At 45.9% G+C, this 17,664-nt stretch overlaps 1 protein-coding gene across 1 annotated transcript in view; it reads left to right on the top strand.

The window, feature by feature from the left end:
* The first annotated feature begins 4,523 nt into the window (after positions 1 to 4,523).
* Positions 4,524 to 17,664, top strand: part of BMP6 (bone morphogenetic protein 6) — a 166,477-nt gene continuing 153,336 nt past the window's right edge. Inside the window, exon 1 of the mRNA XM_030928123.1 lies at positions 4,524 to 6,043. Within this exon, the coding sequence (XP_030783983.1) occupies positions 5,383 to 6,043 (661 nt within the window). The 5' untranslated portion in view covers positions 4,524 to 5,382. The remainder of the gene's footprint in view (positions 6,044 to 17,664) is intronic.

The raw sequence follows: 17,664 nt of genomic DNA, 5'->3' as shown, positions 1-17,664 counted from the left end.
TTAATTACTCAATGAAAATTTCACAAATGATTTAATCATCTGGATATCTCGAAATATTCCATTGCTTAATATTGTGTAGACAGCCTAAATCCTAGGATCATAGAGATCTGAGCTTGTGTGAAAAGTCTGAAATGCGTACAAGTAACAGATTTGCTATTTGGGTTACAGTGTGGAAAAAAATCTCTGGAAACAGATTTATGTATTAGTTTTTCACTTTGCCACCAGATGTCCTTCATGAGTAGGAAAATATGATGACTTGAATGATATTTTGAAGTGTGAATGCCCAGCATTTTTGAGTAGACAGTGAAAGCGGAGTGTGACTGAATGTAAATGTTACCACAGACTTTTGGTGAGACATGGCTTTTGAAGGCTGTCTTACAGGTGTAGCTTTCAGAAGCAATACTTATTTCACTTGCAAATTTTCATTTCTCGTACTCTGCAACCATTTACCTATTTCCACTCAAAGCTAAACTGGTATTTTAAAAATTTGATCAAATTATTATATTTTGAAATTAACATTAAGAAGTATTCAGGTCCTTATGCTAATGGTAAAGATAAAAAGTTGGTCTTTTGAGTGGAACATCTCAAGAATTCAAGGAGGCTTGACCTCAGTCTTGTAAACATGACAGCCACACAGTTTAAAAGATTTTTTTTTTTTTTTTTTTTTGAGACAGGGTCTCGCTCTATCACCCAGGCTGTAGTGCAGTGGCATGATCTGGTGATCTGGGCTCACTGTAACCTCCACCTCCCTGGCTCAAGCGATCCTCCCACCTCAACCTCCTGAGGAGCTGGGACTACAGGCGTGCACCACCATACCCGGCTAATTTTTGTATTTATTTTATTTTATTTATTTATTTTGTAGAAACGACGTCTTACTATGTTGCCCAGGCTGATCTCGAACGCCTGGGCTCAAGTGATCTGCTCACCTCAGCCTCCTAAAGTGTTGCTATTACAGGCATGAGCCACCATGCCTGGCCAAGATATTTCTATTAAGTTAATTCTAAAAGGAGCAACTTACATCTTCAGGAAATGCAGTTGAAAGGGGCCAATGTAAAATTTAATATAAAACCCAAGACTGAAGTTGCAGTTTATTGCTAATAATATAATATAGAATATGTGTTTAATATGTCAAATTAATAAACAGCATGTTTACAAAATAGAAACTATTTGGTCAAGTGTGTTATAAATGTATAACAGAAACCCTCATAATATGTAAGGAACAAGGACAACTACAGGTTTAAAGGATTTGTTGTGTGAATTACATGGTGTCTTAATAAACACTTGAAGACAAAATTCCCATCCTATTGCCACTATCACTGGAAGTATGGGATGAACCTGTGCTTTTTGGTGAGGGTTCCTCATTTCTTCATTAAGTGGGGCAGGGAGATGGGACAGGCAACTTATTGCCAGAAAACTGAAGGCCATCTGCATGAAATGTCAGCCAAGCAACCAGATGTTTGATGTGGATTGGCTCCCACATCCGGCTTCTTGATCGAATTCCTCCTCTTCCCACCCAGATGTTTTAGAAACACTCACAGAGAACTTAATGAAGCTTGTCCCAGGCCCACAGAGGAAGGGGTGGTAATATTTTGGTGTCCTGCAGGGGGCGAAGTTACCTCTAATTTTATCAAGTCGGTTCATACATTCCAGCGGACTTCAAAGCCAGATCTGTTTCTGTCCCTCCAACTCCACCCACCACGTCTCCTCCTCTTGAATCACATGTGGACGTTGTCTAGCTCCCTGCCCTGAGGCTTCCAGGGGAGCACTGGGGGTGTCTAATGGGGAAGAGTCTCAGAAGCTGGGAGTAGACAAGGTGTACTTTAGGGGATTTTTATCCACCTAGAGATCCAACTGGCTTGGAGAAACAGTAGTCCCAATTTTGAGGCTATCAAAATCCTAAAACTGTATCTCTTTTCCTGTCCCCTTTTTCCCAATGGATACAAGGGCTTACCTGCATGTGTTCTGCAAACATGATGTGCACATGTTGCGAGTCATAGTGGAGAGAAGAGGAGCACATCCTTAGTTGGATGTCACTGTCCTTGTGATCATTGTAATGTCTCACTACACATCTTTTTTGGGGGCTTCTTCTGGCTCTTAAGGGAGATGTGTGTTCTCATGTTCATCACCTGGAAGCACCCTCAACACACCTCCTCATTCTAGCCCTATTTGACAGAAACTGAGAGTCCATCCTGGTGGGGTGGGAAGCCTGCGACAGACCTGAATCAGAGTTGCTGCTCAGATGTTTAGTTGATAGTCACTTTGGACTCATGTCATATGAACCCATCTACTTCTAAGTGTCTAAGGAAAGGGAGAGATGGTGTGTGTGTGTGTGTGTGTGGGTGTGTGTGTATGTGTTCTGCACTAGGTCCACCCCATAGATGCATATACAAGTTGAATATCCCTTATCCAAAATGCTTGGGACCAGAAGTATTTCAAATTTCAGATTTTTTGATTTTGGAATATTTGCATATACATAATGAGACACCTTAGGGATGGGATCCAAGTCTAAACATGAAATTCACTTATGTTCCATATATATCTCGTATACATGGCCTGAAGTTAAGTAATTTAATACAATATTTCAAATAATTTTGTGGATGAAAATTTTGACTGTGTTTTGACCACGTCCCATCCTATGAGGTCAGGCGTGGAATTTTCCATCTGAGGCATCATGTCAGCTCTCAGAAATCTTTAGATTTTGGAGCATTTCGGATGTCAGATTTTTGGGTTAGGGATGCTCAACCTCTACAATAGGTTGGTCACGCCTTGATTTTGTGTTTTAAATGACATAGCCCCACCAAGGTGCCCTCGTCCATGTTTGAAATGTTGAGTTTCCTGTGTCTTCCCCACTGCCCTCATAGGTGGAAAGTCTTTTACTCAGCCTGCATCTCACCAGAAGTCTTATGAAGAAGATGCAACTAGGTTTTTAAAAAGGAGGCTCTTGGCAGGAAGCCTAGGTGTATTTGCTGGAATTTCAGATCTTCTGAGCAGAACTCTTGGCTGCTGTGGGGCACTGCAATGAATTTATGTCCCTAACATGTTCCATACAGAAAAAAGAAGTGACAGAGCTCTTGAATTCTAAGGATCCTGACATCCCAGACGAAGTATCGTATTATCTTTTCAGATGGAAGAAATCCCTGTAGAGATGGTTAAAGACTGGCATTCAGGGGTGCTAAGTTTTGTGGCCTGAAATTAATAGCTATCAGATATTTGTAGAAATAAAGACTCTTCTAAATGACCACTTGTGTCTGGGCCAAGACAGAACTAGAAAGAAGGACTCAGTGGGTGGTTGGAGGTAAAGACTTTTTACCCATAAGAAATAGATTCTTGGAAATAGGATAGGAATGCTATAAGATTTGGACCAGCAGAAAGCCTATGATGTCATAAATTCATGAATCCCACAGTCTATAATCTATTTGACTTCACTCTCAAATGCCTAGGACCATTTGGACTAAGGCTGGCAAGTCAGAAAACTGCAGTTTTTATTTTCTACTCCACACAGTTTTCACCAGGTAAAAAACCTTAATGTTTTATGTGAATTTGCTTCTATGATCCATAGATGACTGGATGTTCTTGGGCGGGGTAAAGGCAAATGAATTTGCGTCCTCACTGGCAAATGGTGTTGGTGGTGGTGTTATCTTGCCTAAAGTTCACAGCAACCTGTGTTTCAGGACCCTATCTATTGTCCTGACCATTCAGAGTGCATGCCAAGCCCCTGCTCTTCCTGGCGTTATCTTTATCACCTCTCCTCAAGTTTTATCTTGCACCAAACAAGTCACATTGTATTTCAATATTAAAATGCAACATTAATAGATAAGCTGGAGAAGCACTGAGTCATTTCCAAGAAGACAGGGGACGACTTTTCTAATATATTGTCTGATTACACCCTCTTTCTTTTGGGTGCTAGCTTAAGAAGCCAAACCAAAGCCCAAATGAACAGATAAGTCAACACATGCGACCCCAAACCCTCAGGACGCTGGCTTGGGTTACATGTGGCCCTCTCTGTGGTCAGTTTGTGAGTAGCCTTCCCAGAGGGTGTGTCCCAACTTCCAGCAGCTGCCGTGGAAAGCCACGTGTCCGCTAAAAGCCTACATTACATCAATAAGAGAAACTAAGGAAGGGATGGAAAAGCTATCATTTTTCTTTTCTTCCTCAATTCTGGCAGTATGGTGATTTAATCGCTGTTATTATTTTTATTTAGTTAAAGCATCACCTTAGGCCTTTTAAATGATGGTAAAAGAGAAAGTTTCAGATCGGGGGTTATTGGTCAGATCATTCTTACTAGCGACGACCTCTTCGCCTTTGGCACCTCGCGGCTCTTCGCTTGCCTGCAAGAATTCCCGGGTCTTGAAACCTACGCGCGGCGGCGGCGACGCCTCTCGGGAGAGGGAGGGTGAAAGAAGGGGCGGGGCTATTTAAATAGCCCGCGAGCTTCGGGTCCCGATTGGCTGCTAGCCTGTCGGTTACCGCGGGGAGGGGGGAGTCCCGGGGCTGGAGTGCGGTACCTGAGCCCGGCGCGCCGCAGAAAGCCCACGTTGGCCGCTGCGGGGAGCGCGGCGTGGAGAGGCTGGAGACTGCGAATTCCAGCGCCTCCGCCGCGGCCGCTGCTGGGTGCACTGGTCCCCTTCCTTCCCATCCCTTCTGCGAGCGGGTTTGCTGGGCAGCCGGGCGAGCGCCGAACGGAAAGCAAGATCCTCGCCGCCTCCACTTGAGGCGTGCGGCGCGCGGAGATTTTGTGGGGGAGCGACGGTGACCGAGGGCTCAGGGACGCGGAGTTTGTGAGCAAGAACGAAGTTAAACCTCACGGAATAGACTGGCATTTGGGGACTCCTTGTCGCCGCAGCGTGGGCCCTGGGCCGGGGTAAACTTCACAGTGGCCCTGCGATCCGAGGAGGGGCGTGCGCCACGGTGATGCCAGGCATCTCCAGCAGCTCGTGAGCCGCCCCGCTACCCCGCCGCCCCGGGTTCCACTCAGCCGCCAGGGAGGGCGCGGGGCAGCACACGTGAGCGGCCAGCGAGGCCCAGCGTGACCGCGCCGCGACCCGCCCAGGAGCCAGGGCGCAAGCTGCAGCGCAGCCCGGACTCGGACGCACCTGGCGTGGACCGCGCGCCTCTAGAGACCTGCGCGAGGCTGTGGGGCTCCCCTTCCTCCCCTCCAAGCGGTTCTCCCGGTGATCGCCCCTTCGCCGCCCCTCTAGCCTGGGCAACTGGGGGCGCCCCGGACGACCATGAGAGATAAGGACTGAGGGCCAGGAAGGGGAAGCGAGCCCGCCGAGAGGTGGCGGGGGCTGCTCACGCCAAGGGCCACAGCGGCCGCGCTCCGGCATCGCTCCGCCGCTCCACGCCTCGCGGGATCCGCGGGGCCAGCCCGGCCGGGCGGGGATGCCGGGGCTGGGGCGGAGGGCACAGTGGCTGTGTTGGTGGTGGGGGCTGTTGTGCAGCTGCTGCGGGCCCCCGCCGCTGCGGCCGCCCCTGCCCGCTGCCGCGGCCGCCGCCGCCGGGGGCCAGCTGCTGGGGGACGGCGGGAGCCCCGGCCGCACGGAGCAGCCGCCGCCGTCGCCGCAATCCTCCTCGGGCTTCCTCTACCGGCGGCTCAAGACGCACGAGAAGCGGGAGATGCAGAAGGAGATCTTGTCGGTGCTGGGGCTCCCACACCGGCCCCGGCCCCTGCACGGCCTCCAACAGCCGCAGCCCCCGGCGCTCCCACAGCAGCAGCAGCAGCAGCCGCCGCCGCCGCCTCGCGGAGAGCCCCCTCCCGGGCGGCTGAAGTCCGCGCCCCTCTTCATGCTGGATCTGTACAACGCCCTGTCCGCCGACGACGAGGAGGACGGGGCGTCGGAGGGGGAGAGGCAGCAGCCCTGGCCCCACGAAGGAGCCAGCTCGTCCCAGCCTCGGCAGCCACCCCCGGGCGCCGCGCACCCGCTCAACCGCAAGAGCCTCCTGGCCCCCGGACCTGGCAGCGGCGGCGCGTCCCCACTGACCAGCGCGCAGGACAGCGCCTTCCTCAACGACGCAGACATGGTCATGAGCTTTGTGAACCTGGGTAAGGATTTGGGGTAACCTAATGACGAGACCATTTCCCCCTTTTCAGTCCCGGGCCCAGGGGGTGGAGTGAGGGGCCGGGTCCGGCCTGGAGCTCTAGAGGACGCGGGGACAGGCAGACTGTGCTCTCGCCACCTGTGCGGCGGTGGGCGGCACATGCGCTCCCCCGCGCCGCGGGCAGGGCTGCGCGCCGAGGTCCCGAGAGGCGGCTGGCCGGCCGGGGCACGGGACTCCGGGAGCGCTGTCCCCAGCGGGCGTGTCTTTGCGGACTCCCTGAGCACGTTCCGCGCTTTTTTTTTTCCACTCTTGCCCAGCTCTGGTCAGGTTAACTCAACTGCAGCAGAAAAGTCCAGCCTGAGCGTGGCCGTGCTGGTAAGAGGGCTCTTCAGTACGATTTTTCCCTTTAAACTGACTTCTTTTGCCCCTTAACTCGGAGTGCAGTTTTCCCACCGAGACTTTTAGGGAATCTGACAGCGGTTGGGAACTTTGAAAACTTGGCATGAGTATGTTTAGAGGTATCCACGGCACTGGGAGAGGTTGCAGAGGAAAGTCCCGAAAGCACTGCAGAAGGCGCTCGGATCCCGCCCGGGCGGGGCTCGCTCCTATTTGGGGCGGGATGAAAGCTCAGCTGGGGTAATCCATCCTGTGCCCCCGCTCACATGCCCTTGGCCATTGTCCCCAAAGGCTGAACCTTTGATCGATGCAGCCCAAGCTGCACGGGCAGAGAAAGGGTGCGGGGTAGGGGCCGGGGTTGGGCGCTGAGCTCCTCTGAACCGGTTGCCAGGCAACAGAATGGAAATTCAAGGGCGGCTAAATCGAGCTCCGCCACAAACGTTCTGTGGCAAACCCGGACCGAGTCACATCGCCCTTTCTCCCCCCTCCCACCCCCTTGAGTTTTCTCATCTGTAAATGAGAAGGGTGCGAAGAAGACTCTTTTCTTCGGAGTCAGTGCCTCCGGTTTGCACTGCTTTTCATTCATAAGCTGACTTAGTTTAGAGCAGACATAGGATGGAGGGACGCGCTGTCAGCGGACAGACCAGGGGTGCGGTGGCTACGCTCGGGATGGGTGCAGCTGCGCGGCGGGGTGGGTATTCGCGGGCCTCCTTCCCATGTGAGACAGTGGCTGTGCCCAGGCCCTGGAGTGGGTGAGCAGACACTCGCCAAAGGAGCACACGCGTCTCCCAGCCACGTCAAAGACGCTCGTCTTTTAACGGCATTACTTACTGGAATGATTCCCGCGTAGACTATCTGGGTGATTTCTTTACCAGCCTATCTATGATTCCCAACTCCGCTGAGCTTTGAGGGAGAGAACGTGGGGGGTAAGAGCCAAGGGGGGAGGGGAGGATGTGGAGGCAGGACGATTGGCATCCAAGTGGTGCAGAAATCCTCCTGGGAAATTCGTGAAACAGAATCTCACAGGGAGTCCAGGCTCAGGGCCTGCCAATCTGGCAGCTTGCACTGCCCGAGGTTCTGATTGGACAAGAATTTTCACAATTTATTGGAACCAAATCCAAGGTTGAGCCACCTCCAGGAAGCATTCTAAGGAAATTCTCATGCCAGTCAATAAAATTTGTAGTGGGTGGGGGCCAGGGTGGCAGAGGACCAGCGCTGTTCCTTATTCTAACTTTTCTGCTGCTTCTGACTCAGTAAATTCCTCCCCTTGCCCTCTTCCTCTCGTCTCCTTCCACCCCCCTCCCCCGCCCCCAGGTTTCCTGGCAGCTTTGGGGAAATGTTTTATTGCCTTTTGGGGGTAGTCCTAACCTGGACAAAGGGGAGGAAGACTGGCGCTCCTGGCTACTTCACAGAGAATCGTGTTACAGTCCCTGGGGAAACAATTCCTGGGCTTGGACTGAGGTTCTCAGGATTAGCTGCCCTGTAGCATCACCCGGGGGACTTAGAGATCTAGGGTTATTAGGGCCACTACGTAGACCCAGATCAATTACGTCAGAATCTTTTGAGGGTGGGGCACAGGCATCATTTTTTTTTTTAAGTACGTTAGGTTTTTCTAACATGCTACCATGGTCAAGAAACACTGGCACAGGAGATCCTCGTGTCTGAAGGAAATGGATACATTATCCCAGTAAGAGATGAAGAGCAAAACTTTCAAACATTGCTACACATTAGAATCACCTGGGGTGTTACGTGGGAGGTGGGGGGGAACACCTTAAAAAAATCCAGATGCCCAGGTGTCACTCCATATCAAATCAGAATGTGTGGAGGTGGAAACCAGGTAGCAGTTATTTTTTGTACAAAAATAAAGAGTATCTCCTAACGTTGCCCAGGCTGGATTCAAACTCCTGGCCTCCAGCAATCCCCCTTCCTCAGCCTCCTGAGTTGCTGGGAAGATAGGAGTGTGCCACCATGCCCAGCAGTGTCAGTGTTTTGTCAGGATCTCAGGTGATGTCAGTGTTTGGAAACCACTGCCTTAGATGGTATTTGAAATTTCAAGAGCTGGGCCTAAGGCGAGTTTGTAAAGTACAGTCACATTTACTGTATTTAGTGACCCCCAAATTCCCCTTATTCTTTTGCTTCTCTGACACACTGGCTCTGAGTCACACTGCTTAAAGCTGGCCGTCAACTAATCCTGCTAGGGTAATGTTTTAACATATTATTTCCTTTGGGATATTGACATTTTTCATAAAGGATTTTGAAAGATATAAAAAAAATCTCCTGAAAAATTTCAAGAGAACTCACCCAGTAGTGCAATTCCGGGCCCCAGGACAGGCTGACATGGAACTGAAAGAGTTCCAGGATGGGAATTCTACCCCAAGCCCCTCATATTCCCATCACTGGGCTCCTTGTACAAGTTATAGCTACTGTAGGTCCAATTCTGGACTCTATACTGATAGTATGAAGAGAAGACCTTTTGCAGGTAAGTAGAATCCAAGCAGCAAGCCATGCCACCTGCCAATGAAGCAATTCTATTTCATCTTAATCCATTTAGCAGTAGGAAAGGGGTATTTCATCATGAGAGGCTAGAATGGGGTAAAATCTGATTACCATGACTCTGAACATAAGAAGGACAGTTCATTTGAAAAAAGTTATTGCTTACCAATATTGGATTCTTTATATAGGGATGCTGGAGAATTACAGATTTCCTAATTGGTGTCAATGCCATGTTAACTGCCATATTACCTGACTCATCTATTAAAGAATCTACAGAAAGATAAACATTACAGCGCTGTGTTTTAAAGTGCTCTTATACCTACTAGGTTAAGTAAATTACAAACTGGAAGTACAAGGGAAAGTATTACATAGTTGTAAACATCCGACTTCCCTGGGACTGGGGGAATAATTTACTCATGAAATACATTTGAGACACCCTGAGCCTTGTAAGCCAGCCGGACTATCAGGAAGTATGAATCAACAGGATAAATTTCTCTCTCATAGCACAAGTGCTGGTCATCCAACCAGCTCATTGTTGTTTATGTTGACTGTTTCAACCTCTTTCTGGGTGAATAGACTGGGATGTGTCACCTTCTAAATACTAACCGTCTGCTGCCTGGGTTGCTGGTGTGCAGAGTGCCTGGGTGAGCTCGTGAACTTGCATTCACTCAGGGCCACAGATGCCATTTTCTATTTGTTTTCTAATGCTAAAAATGTCTTGGCAGCCTAATCAGCATCCCTGCCAATTTGGTGACCTTGGAGAGGTATCCTTCAGGTCTTAGCTTAAAATTCACCTAAGAGAGACCTTCTCTGCCACTCTGTATTTTTAAACTGGTCATGCCTCCATCCCACCCACTTCTGTACCATGACAGCACTCTGCTTATTTCCTTCCTTGTACTTATCACAAGTTTTTTTTTTTTTTCTTGTTAAATTTGCTTACTCATTTGTTTGTCTCCCCCATAGAATGTCAGCCTCTAAAGGCGGAAACCATACTAACCCACCACAGTAGCCCAAGTGCCTAACATAATGCTGACCCCATGGAAGGTGCTTTGAAAAGACTGAATTAGTGAAAATATAGACATAGCCCATACTTCAAATTCATATTTCACTGATCTGGAAGATTTGATTATTTGGAAAGGTATACCTGATTTTTATTGAGGAAAAAGTTTAAAGTGAAGACGTTTAGGACAGGGAGGTTCACAGTATTTGAGGTAAATCATCATGCTTTATTAATATACCTTTTTTATTAGTCACCCACAAGTATATGAATTTGTAATATGCATTACATTTGAGAGTAGTAAAAACATTTAATTACATATCTGCATTTCAGATTTCACTTGTTTATTTGAATTCACGAGGTATTAATCTCCAAATGCTAGGATTAAATGGAAATTTAAAAAAACTCAAATGATGCTCAGAAAAGGGAATCAGTATATATTAGTACAAGCAGCAAGAAACTTGTGCTAAAAATAGTGGCAATCTTCTGAACAAAATTACTCTTGGGAAACATAAATGAGAAGAAAAATGGAATACTCCCTACTTGTATTGGTAACTAGATATGCTGCACTATCTCTTTCTCCTAAACATAGCATCAGTAGTACTGTTTTTCATTTAAGCTACCTGTACTTATGAAGATTTTTGTTAGCAGAAAATAAATCCATGCCTGCAAGCTACTCACAGCAAAAACAGTTTGGAGAATTTGGTTGCAAGAGTGTGATTCAAAGAAGCAGTGGATGTTCTTCTAAAGAGATTACAAAGAGTAAATCTGAAATTCAGTGGCATTTAAACAAAAAAAAGTTGCACAAAGTGTTCTTAAACTAAGATCAAAGGGCAAGCAGATACCATTGTTCAGACCTCAGATGGTGTTTCCTCTGGGTGTCCTTTTAAGAATGGGTATAAATCCTTTTTAAATGTGCTGAATCATGGTTTGTTCCTCTATTTGAGAGCTTACCTCTGATCAGCTTGGAGGAGGGCTACCCTGGGATAAGAATCTGTTTAAGTACAAAAACAATGTTCAGCGCTTTATGTAGCATGTAATAATTTGTTGCCTCTCTGTGTCTTTGGAGAGTAACTACTTTATATGTTGGATTTCAAATTGATATTTTACTTCACTGTGAATACTGGCTATCAAATGTAGTATAGTATAGCAAACTAAAAGATAGCAGGTCTGCTATCTTTGCCTCACTCTTGTCTATTTATGAAGGTGAGTTAGACAAGGAAAATGAAGAAGGTACAATGTCTTGCATCATTAAGCAGCTTTCTGTAACTTTCTCACAAACAGTCCTTCACTTTCTGCCTCCCATCTTATATCAAAAATGAATTATTCTAGCGAATGACTCTTTTTTTTAATTTTGGAGACAGAGTCTTGTTCTGTCACCCAGGCTGGAGTGCAGTGGCGAGATCTTGGCTCACTGCAGCCTCTCCGTCTCCTGGGCTCAATCAGTTCTCCTGCTTAGCCTCCCAAGTAGCTGGGATTACAAGTGTCCGCCACCACACCTGGCTAATTTTTTTTTTTTTTTTTTTTTTTTTTTTTTGTATTTTTAATGGAGCTGGGGTTTCACCATGTTGGCCAGGCTGGTCTCAAACTCCTGACATCAAGTGATCTGCCTGCCTCGGCCACCTAAACTGTTGGGATTACAAGCTCATGCCACTGCGTCCGGCCGGGAATGACTTGTTTAACTTAGCACAATGTCATTACAGTTTTAATTTTTCTACTTTGATCTTTATTCTATTTTTCTTTCTCTTCTGTACAGAATTTTAGTCATTTTGCCATCTTTGGTTCTTCCAGTAGTGAGAAGAAAAGTAGGCAAGATTTTAATTAGCCAATTTTGTTTTTCGCTAGGAGTTTTAATAAATATCTGAGTAAAAGGAATAGAAATCACTACAGAAACTCCCTAAGATAGGAGTAGACAATTTACCAAGTCCGCATTCACGCAAACAGCTGTTACACATGAACCATCCTGTCCCACCCTTCCGAGGCCCACAGCACAACCCAGCCACGTGCCCAGCAGCTGGGCTGCTCCAGCCGTAGGCTGTCACCTGGGGGGCAGATATAGGGGATGGCTGGCATCTTCTCTTGTCTTCCCCACAAGGAACCAGTGCATTGTGTTGTTCTTATTTCCCTGTTTTCATCATGACGTGGAGTTAACTTTGTTCAAACACACCTTCTTTTCTGATCATACTCTTACCTTCTCTTCAACACCCTTATTCCCATCTCTGATCCAGCTTTTACCCACTGGAAACGTGTGAGTCAGAAAACGGCACCAGTCTCTGCTGGAATATATGAAAGTGGTGATAGTTGCATGAAGGGGAAGGAAAGCCATCACCACTTTAGTGAAAATTAGAGTTAACTCTAATTTTTCAGTGCCATTAACCTCAGTGCCATTAACCTCTGAAATTTTGAGAGTACCAGAAATTCTCAGAACCTGCATTCCCCCTGTTCACCTTTTGCTACATGCATTAGAAATCAGTAACACATTGTGGGTCACTGAAGTTTATCAGATTTTTTGTTCAGTCACTAGTGTTTTGAAGATTTCGTTCTCTATACTTTTTTTCCAATGTGACTATATAGTATTTCCACACCCTATGCATAAAATTAGAGTCTGAAGCCAGGCTGGGAACACAGCTACCATCCCTAACATGGTTTTTCTGGGGACACAGATGCCCTAGCAACAGAAAACCCATTTGGGGTTTATTGGTTAAATGAGTTTGGGATGACTGGTGAATGTATGTTCGCCATAGATCATAGAATTTAGAGCTTAAAAAGTTCTTGGATATCATCTAATCTGTTTGTTTGCAGTTAAATCTGTTAGATGTTTTCACCATTTTCTCTTTACTGCTGTTACCTCTTAAGGTTGAGGGACAATCCATGCAAACACACAGAGATCCTAGTGCATCAGAGCAATAGGGCTGTTGGCCAGGCCGGAGTGGATAATGAAGGAGAAATTACAAAAGCAGGCAGGAGCCGAGGAAGCCCAAATCTGGAATTGTTGGGGTTTTCTCTTAGTGGATAGCATCTTCTCCAAGAACTCTACTTTTAGAAAAGAAAATGCTATGCATATCTATAAATATCCTCTTGTTTGGTATGCCAAAGGACTGTTGACCCCAAAGAATTGTTTTCTGCTCCGAAATTGAGTTGAAAACCACGTTGCTTTGAGCGGCATTGTTCCACTGATATCCACTGATTCTCTTCCTGCCCTTCCCATCTCCATTATTAAAGAGATCAGGTCCATAATAGAGATGATATCTAAATTACATCAGGTAATTCCTTGATGGGTCCCCACGGTCTCGTTATCTCAAACACAGTCCCAGATGACTGGGTCGAAGAATCTCCTTCAAACATTTTTGCAGGATGAGGTTCTGGTTCCAAGTGGGAGAGCCTTCCTGACTTTCAGGTTCATAGGCATACGCCCTTGATGACTGATCCTCCTGCTGGCCAGGTCAGGATTGTCCTAGGCCTGAAACGTCCTTGCCACACAGTGCCGATTATACGTTCAGATTGTTTTCTCATCACTAAAGAGCTCAGTTGGTGACCAGGAGGAATGGAGTGGAGTGGATTCACAGCGGGCAGAAAACAGTGCCCCTCAGAGGCAGAGTCCAGGAGCCCGCTCCACCCTGACCTCCGATATCCGCCACAGGCCTTATTATCACTCTCCTGCCGCTTGCCCTTTCACCGTCCAGAGCATCTGCGTTTGTTGATTGTTGTTCCTGTGTTTACAGTCCTGTTGGTTTCCTGTACATGAACATGGGCTGGAAAAAGAATTCTGATTTGTGTCTCAGCAGAGCATGAGTGAGCCATATCATTGGTGAGAGTTGTTTTGTGTGCTGATTAGGCCAGGCGATTTTTTATAACATTAGCCTCGATTGTTCTCTGAGACCAGTGATTTTCCCTCCCTCCTTTTAAATCTATGAATTACATTGAAATAGTCCAAAGACTGAGTTTTGTAAACTACAAAATTAAGGACTAAAAGTTTTTACTTGACTTTGATTTTTATTCAGATTTTATTTGTAGACTCCCATATCAGAATAAGTTACCAACGGGGAAGCTGTACACTTTTTATAAAGAGAGGGTTTTTTTTTTTTTTTTTTTAAAGATCGGTTTGAGGTTCACAGCAAAATTCAGCAAAATTTTGCAGAGATTTCCCATGTACCCCCTGCCCCACAGTGTACAGGCTCTCCCGTTATCGCTCAGCAGAGTTTGGTATCTTTGTTGCAATTGGATGAACTAATATGGACACATCATTGTCACCTAAAGTCTACAGTTATATCCAGGTTCACTCTTAGTGTTGCAGATACTGTGGATTTGGACAGATGTGAAATGACATTATCCACCACTACGGTATCATGCCCAGGAAACTACTCTGCCCTCCAAATCCTCTGTAGAGAAGCTGTACATTAAGCAAGGAAAACCAAGTCAATGAAAGTATAAAAATTCAAAATACGCAGAGTTTGGAGAAAGAATTATAAAATACCTCAGTTGAAGAATAGTTTGTTTCTGGGGTTTTACTAAAGTGGTCCCTAAAGAAGTAATTTTGATTGTGTATGACAATGTGGGATTTATTTTATAGTGCTTCTATGTGTTGACAACAAATCCATCAGAAATCTTTCTTCTTTTCTTTCTTTCTTTTTAAGTCTAGGAGTTTAAAAATCTTTTTTCCTCCACATAGTTTCACTGAGGTGTCTGTCACCATAGTACCTAGACAAACCCTCGGCAGAGATATGAGTGATTAAATTTCTCCCTGGCTTGTGCCCTGTTTGATCCATGCTAGGCAGGATTTGGGGGAGTAAAATAAAGAAGGCTGAAGAATGAACAAGAATTATAGGAATTCTGTGCTTGTGAATTATTAAAATTTGGGGGCTTATTAGGGGAGAGGTTAAATATTTTTCCTTCCTTTCTGAAAACTTATATTAAAACTTAATATGACTTTAGAATTGAGAAACTGACAAAAATATCTTACTGGCCCTAGAGGCAGGATCAGGGGACTTTAAAAGGCTTCCTCAGGAGAGACTATTTAGATCAGAGTAAAACTAAATTAATAGAGACTCCATCAATTCAGAGGTCTTTGTAAGTGATATATCGAATAGGCTTATTTGCCTTTAAACTGTTTTATATGAAAAAGAGCTACACAGGTTAATGGTAAATAGATATGAGAAGACAATAATGGAAACAAGAAATGTGGTAAATGAGCAATTCATTTGAGGGCCATTAGGGGTTTGTGTTTATTCCTTTACAAATATTGTGCAGGTGAGACATTTAGTGAATTCTCTCCATCTCTCTTCATGTCAGTTACTCATTGTAGTGGGGTATTACTGAATTCTAGCTAAATTGTCCACCCCTTATCTCCCACCCTATTCTGCTCCCTTGCAGAGGAAACCTCTTACAATTAGGGAAGAGGGCCGGGTGCGGTGGCTCACACCTGTAATCCCAGCACTTTGGGAGGCCGAGGCAGGTGGATCACTTGAGGTCAGGAGTTCAAGACCAGTCTAGCTAACACGGCAAAACCCTGTCTCTAATACAAAAATTAGCCAGACGTGAACGCACACTTGTAATCCCAGCTACTTGGGAGGCTGAGGCAGGAGAATCGCTTGAACCCGGGAGGCAGAGGTTGCAGTGAGCGAAAATGGCACCACTGCACTCTAGCCTGGGTGACAAAGCGAGACTCCATCTCAAAAAAAAAAAAAAAAAAAAAAGAAAGAAAAGGTAAGAGCTTGGGGCCATGCCAATGTCAGTGGGCTTGAGAAATTCAGCCTTGTCTCATAACATCTGACTTAGGATGTGCTGTGGTTTAATACTTCTCTGTGGGAGTTTAATGGAGCAGAAAGAGAGGTGATATCCATGGGCAGGACTAAGGTATGAAGGGAAGAGTAAGAAGGCCATAGGTGCCTGGAGCCAAAGATATCTGGAGAGTTGCCTTTCTCCCCAAGGGCCATGGAGCAGGCCTTTGCATTTTTATGGGGTCTGTTTAGGGCAGAGCCTCCGAACACCAACTCTGATTAGTTGAGATCATTTGACCCTGTCGTTATGCATGCACATTCCTGTCATCATTGTAGATGATCCCACAGGGCTGCAGGGGTGAAGGTGGTGCCCAGTGGATGTCAGTGTCCCTTTCGGTCTTGCTTTCCCCTTTTTTTTCCTTCTCTTCTTTTCCTCCCGTTAATAAAATTGGCAACTCCATTGCACTTATTTCCACTTTCATATGTGCTCTTACCCATAGTTTTGGAGCCTTTATTATGGATCTAGCAGAGCAGATTATACACGTCCACGGAGTCTGGGAGTTTTCTACCACAGAAACGACTCATTTTCGCCCATTACAATGGTTAAGTAGCTGGTTTTCTTGACAGTGCTGGAACATGCTTATGATCGGTTTGTTATAGAGGAATGAGAACTGGATCAAGATCCAGGAGGCTTGATTTTGGCCTCTAGTTCTTAGTATAATTCTTTTTTTGTAATATCTTCTTCTTTTTTTTTTTTTTCTTTTTTGTAATATCTTGTTCAAACCACTTAATCAAATTTCTAGGTCTCTTTCCTTGTCTGGAAACTGTATTGGCTAGATCAGCATTTTCCAAAAAGTTACTACTTTTCCAAAATGTTCTGCAAGAAAAGACCGTAGAAGCACTTTCTATTCTATTCCTCTCTTTGAGGTTTACAAATCTTTCTCCTGTTAATGCCCTGACAAGGCCAGAAGTAAAGACGCCTGCTAACTTGGTTCAACAGAGTTTTGTTTGAACTGACTTTTACTGTCTAATCCCTTTTGGCTGAAACCCCCTTGAGTCAGACCCAGGCCTCTCTGTCCCCACACCCACTCCTGAACCTTCTCCTGTTGTCCTCATAGATCAGGGGAGGGACCCCAGGAAGCTGTGTTTCCAGCTGCTCTGCTCTTCTGTGGCTCCAGCTCTCTCTGGATGGATCTCCTTTTTCCACCTTATGCTAGGGTCCCCGGGCTCCCCTCCCTCCTTCATGAGAGGGAACGTGGCTTCCTGCAGTTGACAGTCCATGTGCTGCCTCACCATGACCTGCTTGGCCGCGTAGCGCTCCCGCTTCTGTGCCACCAGATCCCTGTGTGAAATCCCCTCTGTTGTGAACTCTTGCAGAAGGTTCTGTTCCTGGTTGTTCTCTAAGAGCTAAGGGCTCTTAATTCCCTGCATCACAGCTGAGAAATCCCAGACGAGGTAATTCCCCAGAGGACACTTTAAAAAATTTTTGGTAATACAGCTTAATTTGACACATTGACATACAAGGAACTGCTTCAAGTGTACAGTTCGATAAACTTAGACATAGGTAGGCACGGCTGCAACTGTCACTGCAGGGAAAATAGTGAATACATTCTGAGCTACACTTGAAAGAATCTCCTATGCTAGGGAATGAAATCATCACTCCTAATACACAGGAAGTGCTGTGCAAAGTCCCATCTTTCATCGACACTATGGCTCTTCTTGCTTTTCCCTTATGGGCTTTGAACATCCTTAAGAATGGAATTTCCTGAAGATCCTCATGGCTTGTTTTCTTGGATCAGAGAACCATGGGGTCAAATCTTCTTAGGGTCAAGCCTGCTCTTGGCAGCTGGCCTTTACCCTATATCTCACTTTCCACATTGATTTTGGGAAATAATAATAAAAATAGGCAGACCTCTTTTCTAATTTTGAAAGCAAGTGTCTGGGAGTAGTTTTGCGTTGTGGTGACCCTGTCAGCATTTTGTCTCTAAAGACTGAAATTTAGAAGATTTGATCCTGCCGGAA

Source organism: Rhinopithecus roxellana, chromosome 4 (assembly GCF_007565055.1).
Source record: "Rhinopithecus roxellana isolate Shanxi Qingling chromosome 4, ASM756505v1, whole genome shotgun sequence".
NCBI classification, from domain to species: domain Eukaryota; kingdom Metazoa; phylum Chordata; class Mammalia; order Primates; family Cercopithecidae; genus Rhinopithecus; species Rhinopithecus roxellana.
The sequence above is the reverse complement of the archived record's forward strand: the minus strand, read 5'-3'. Positions and strand labels throughout refer to the sequence as shown.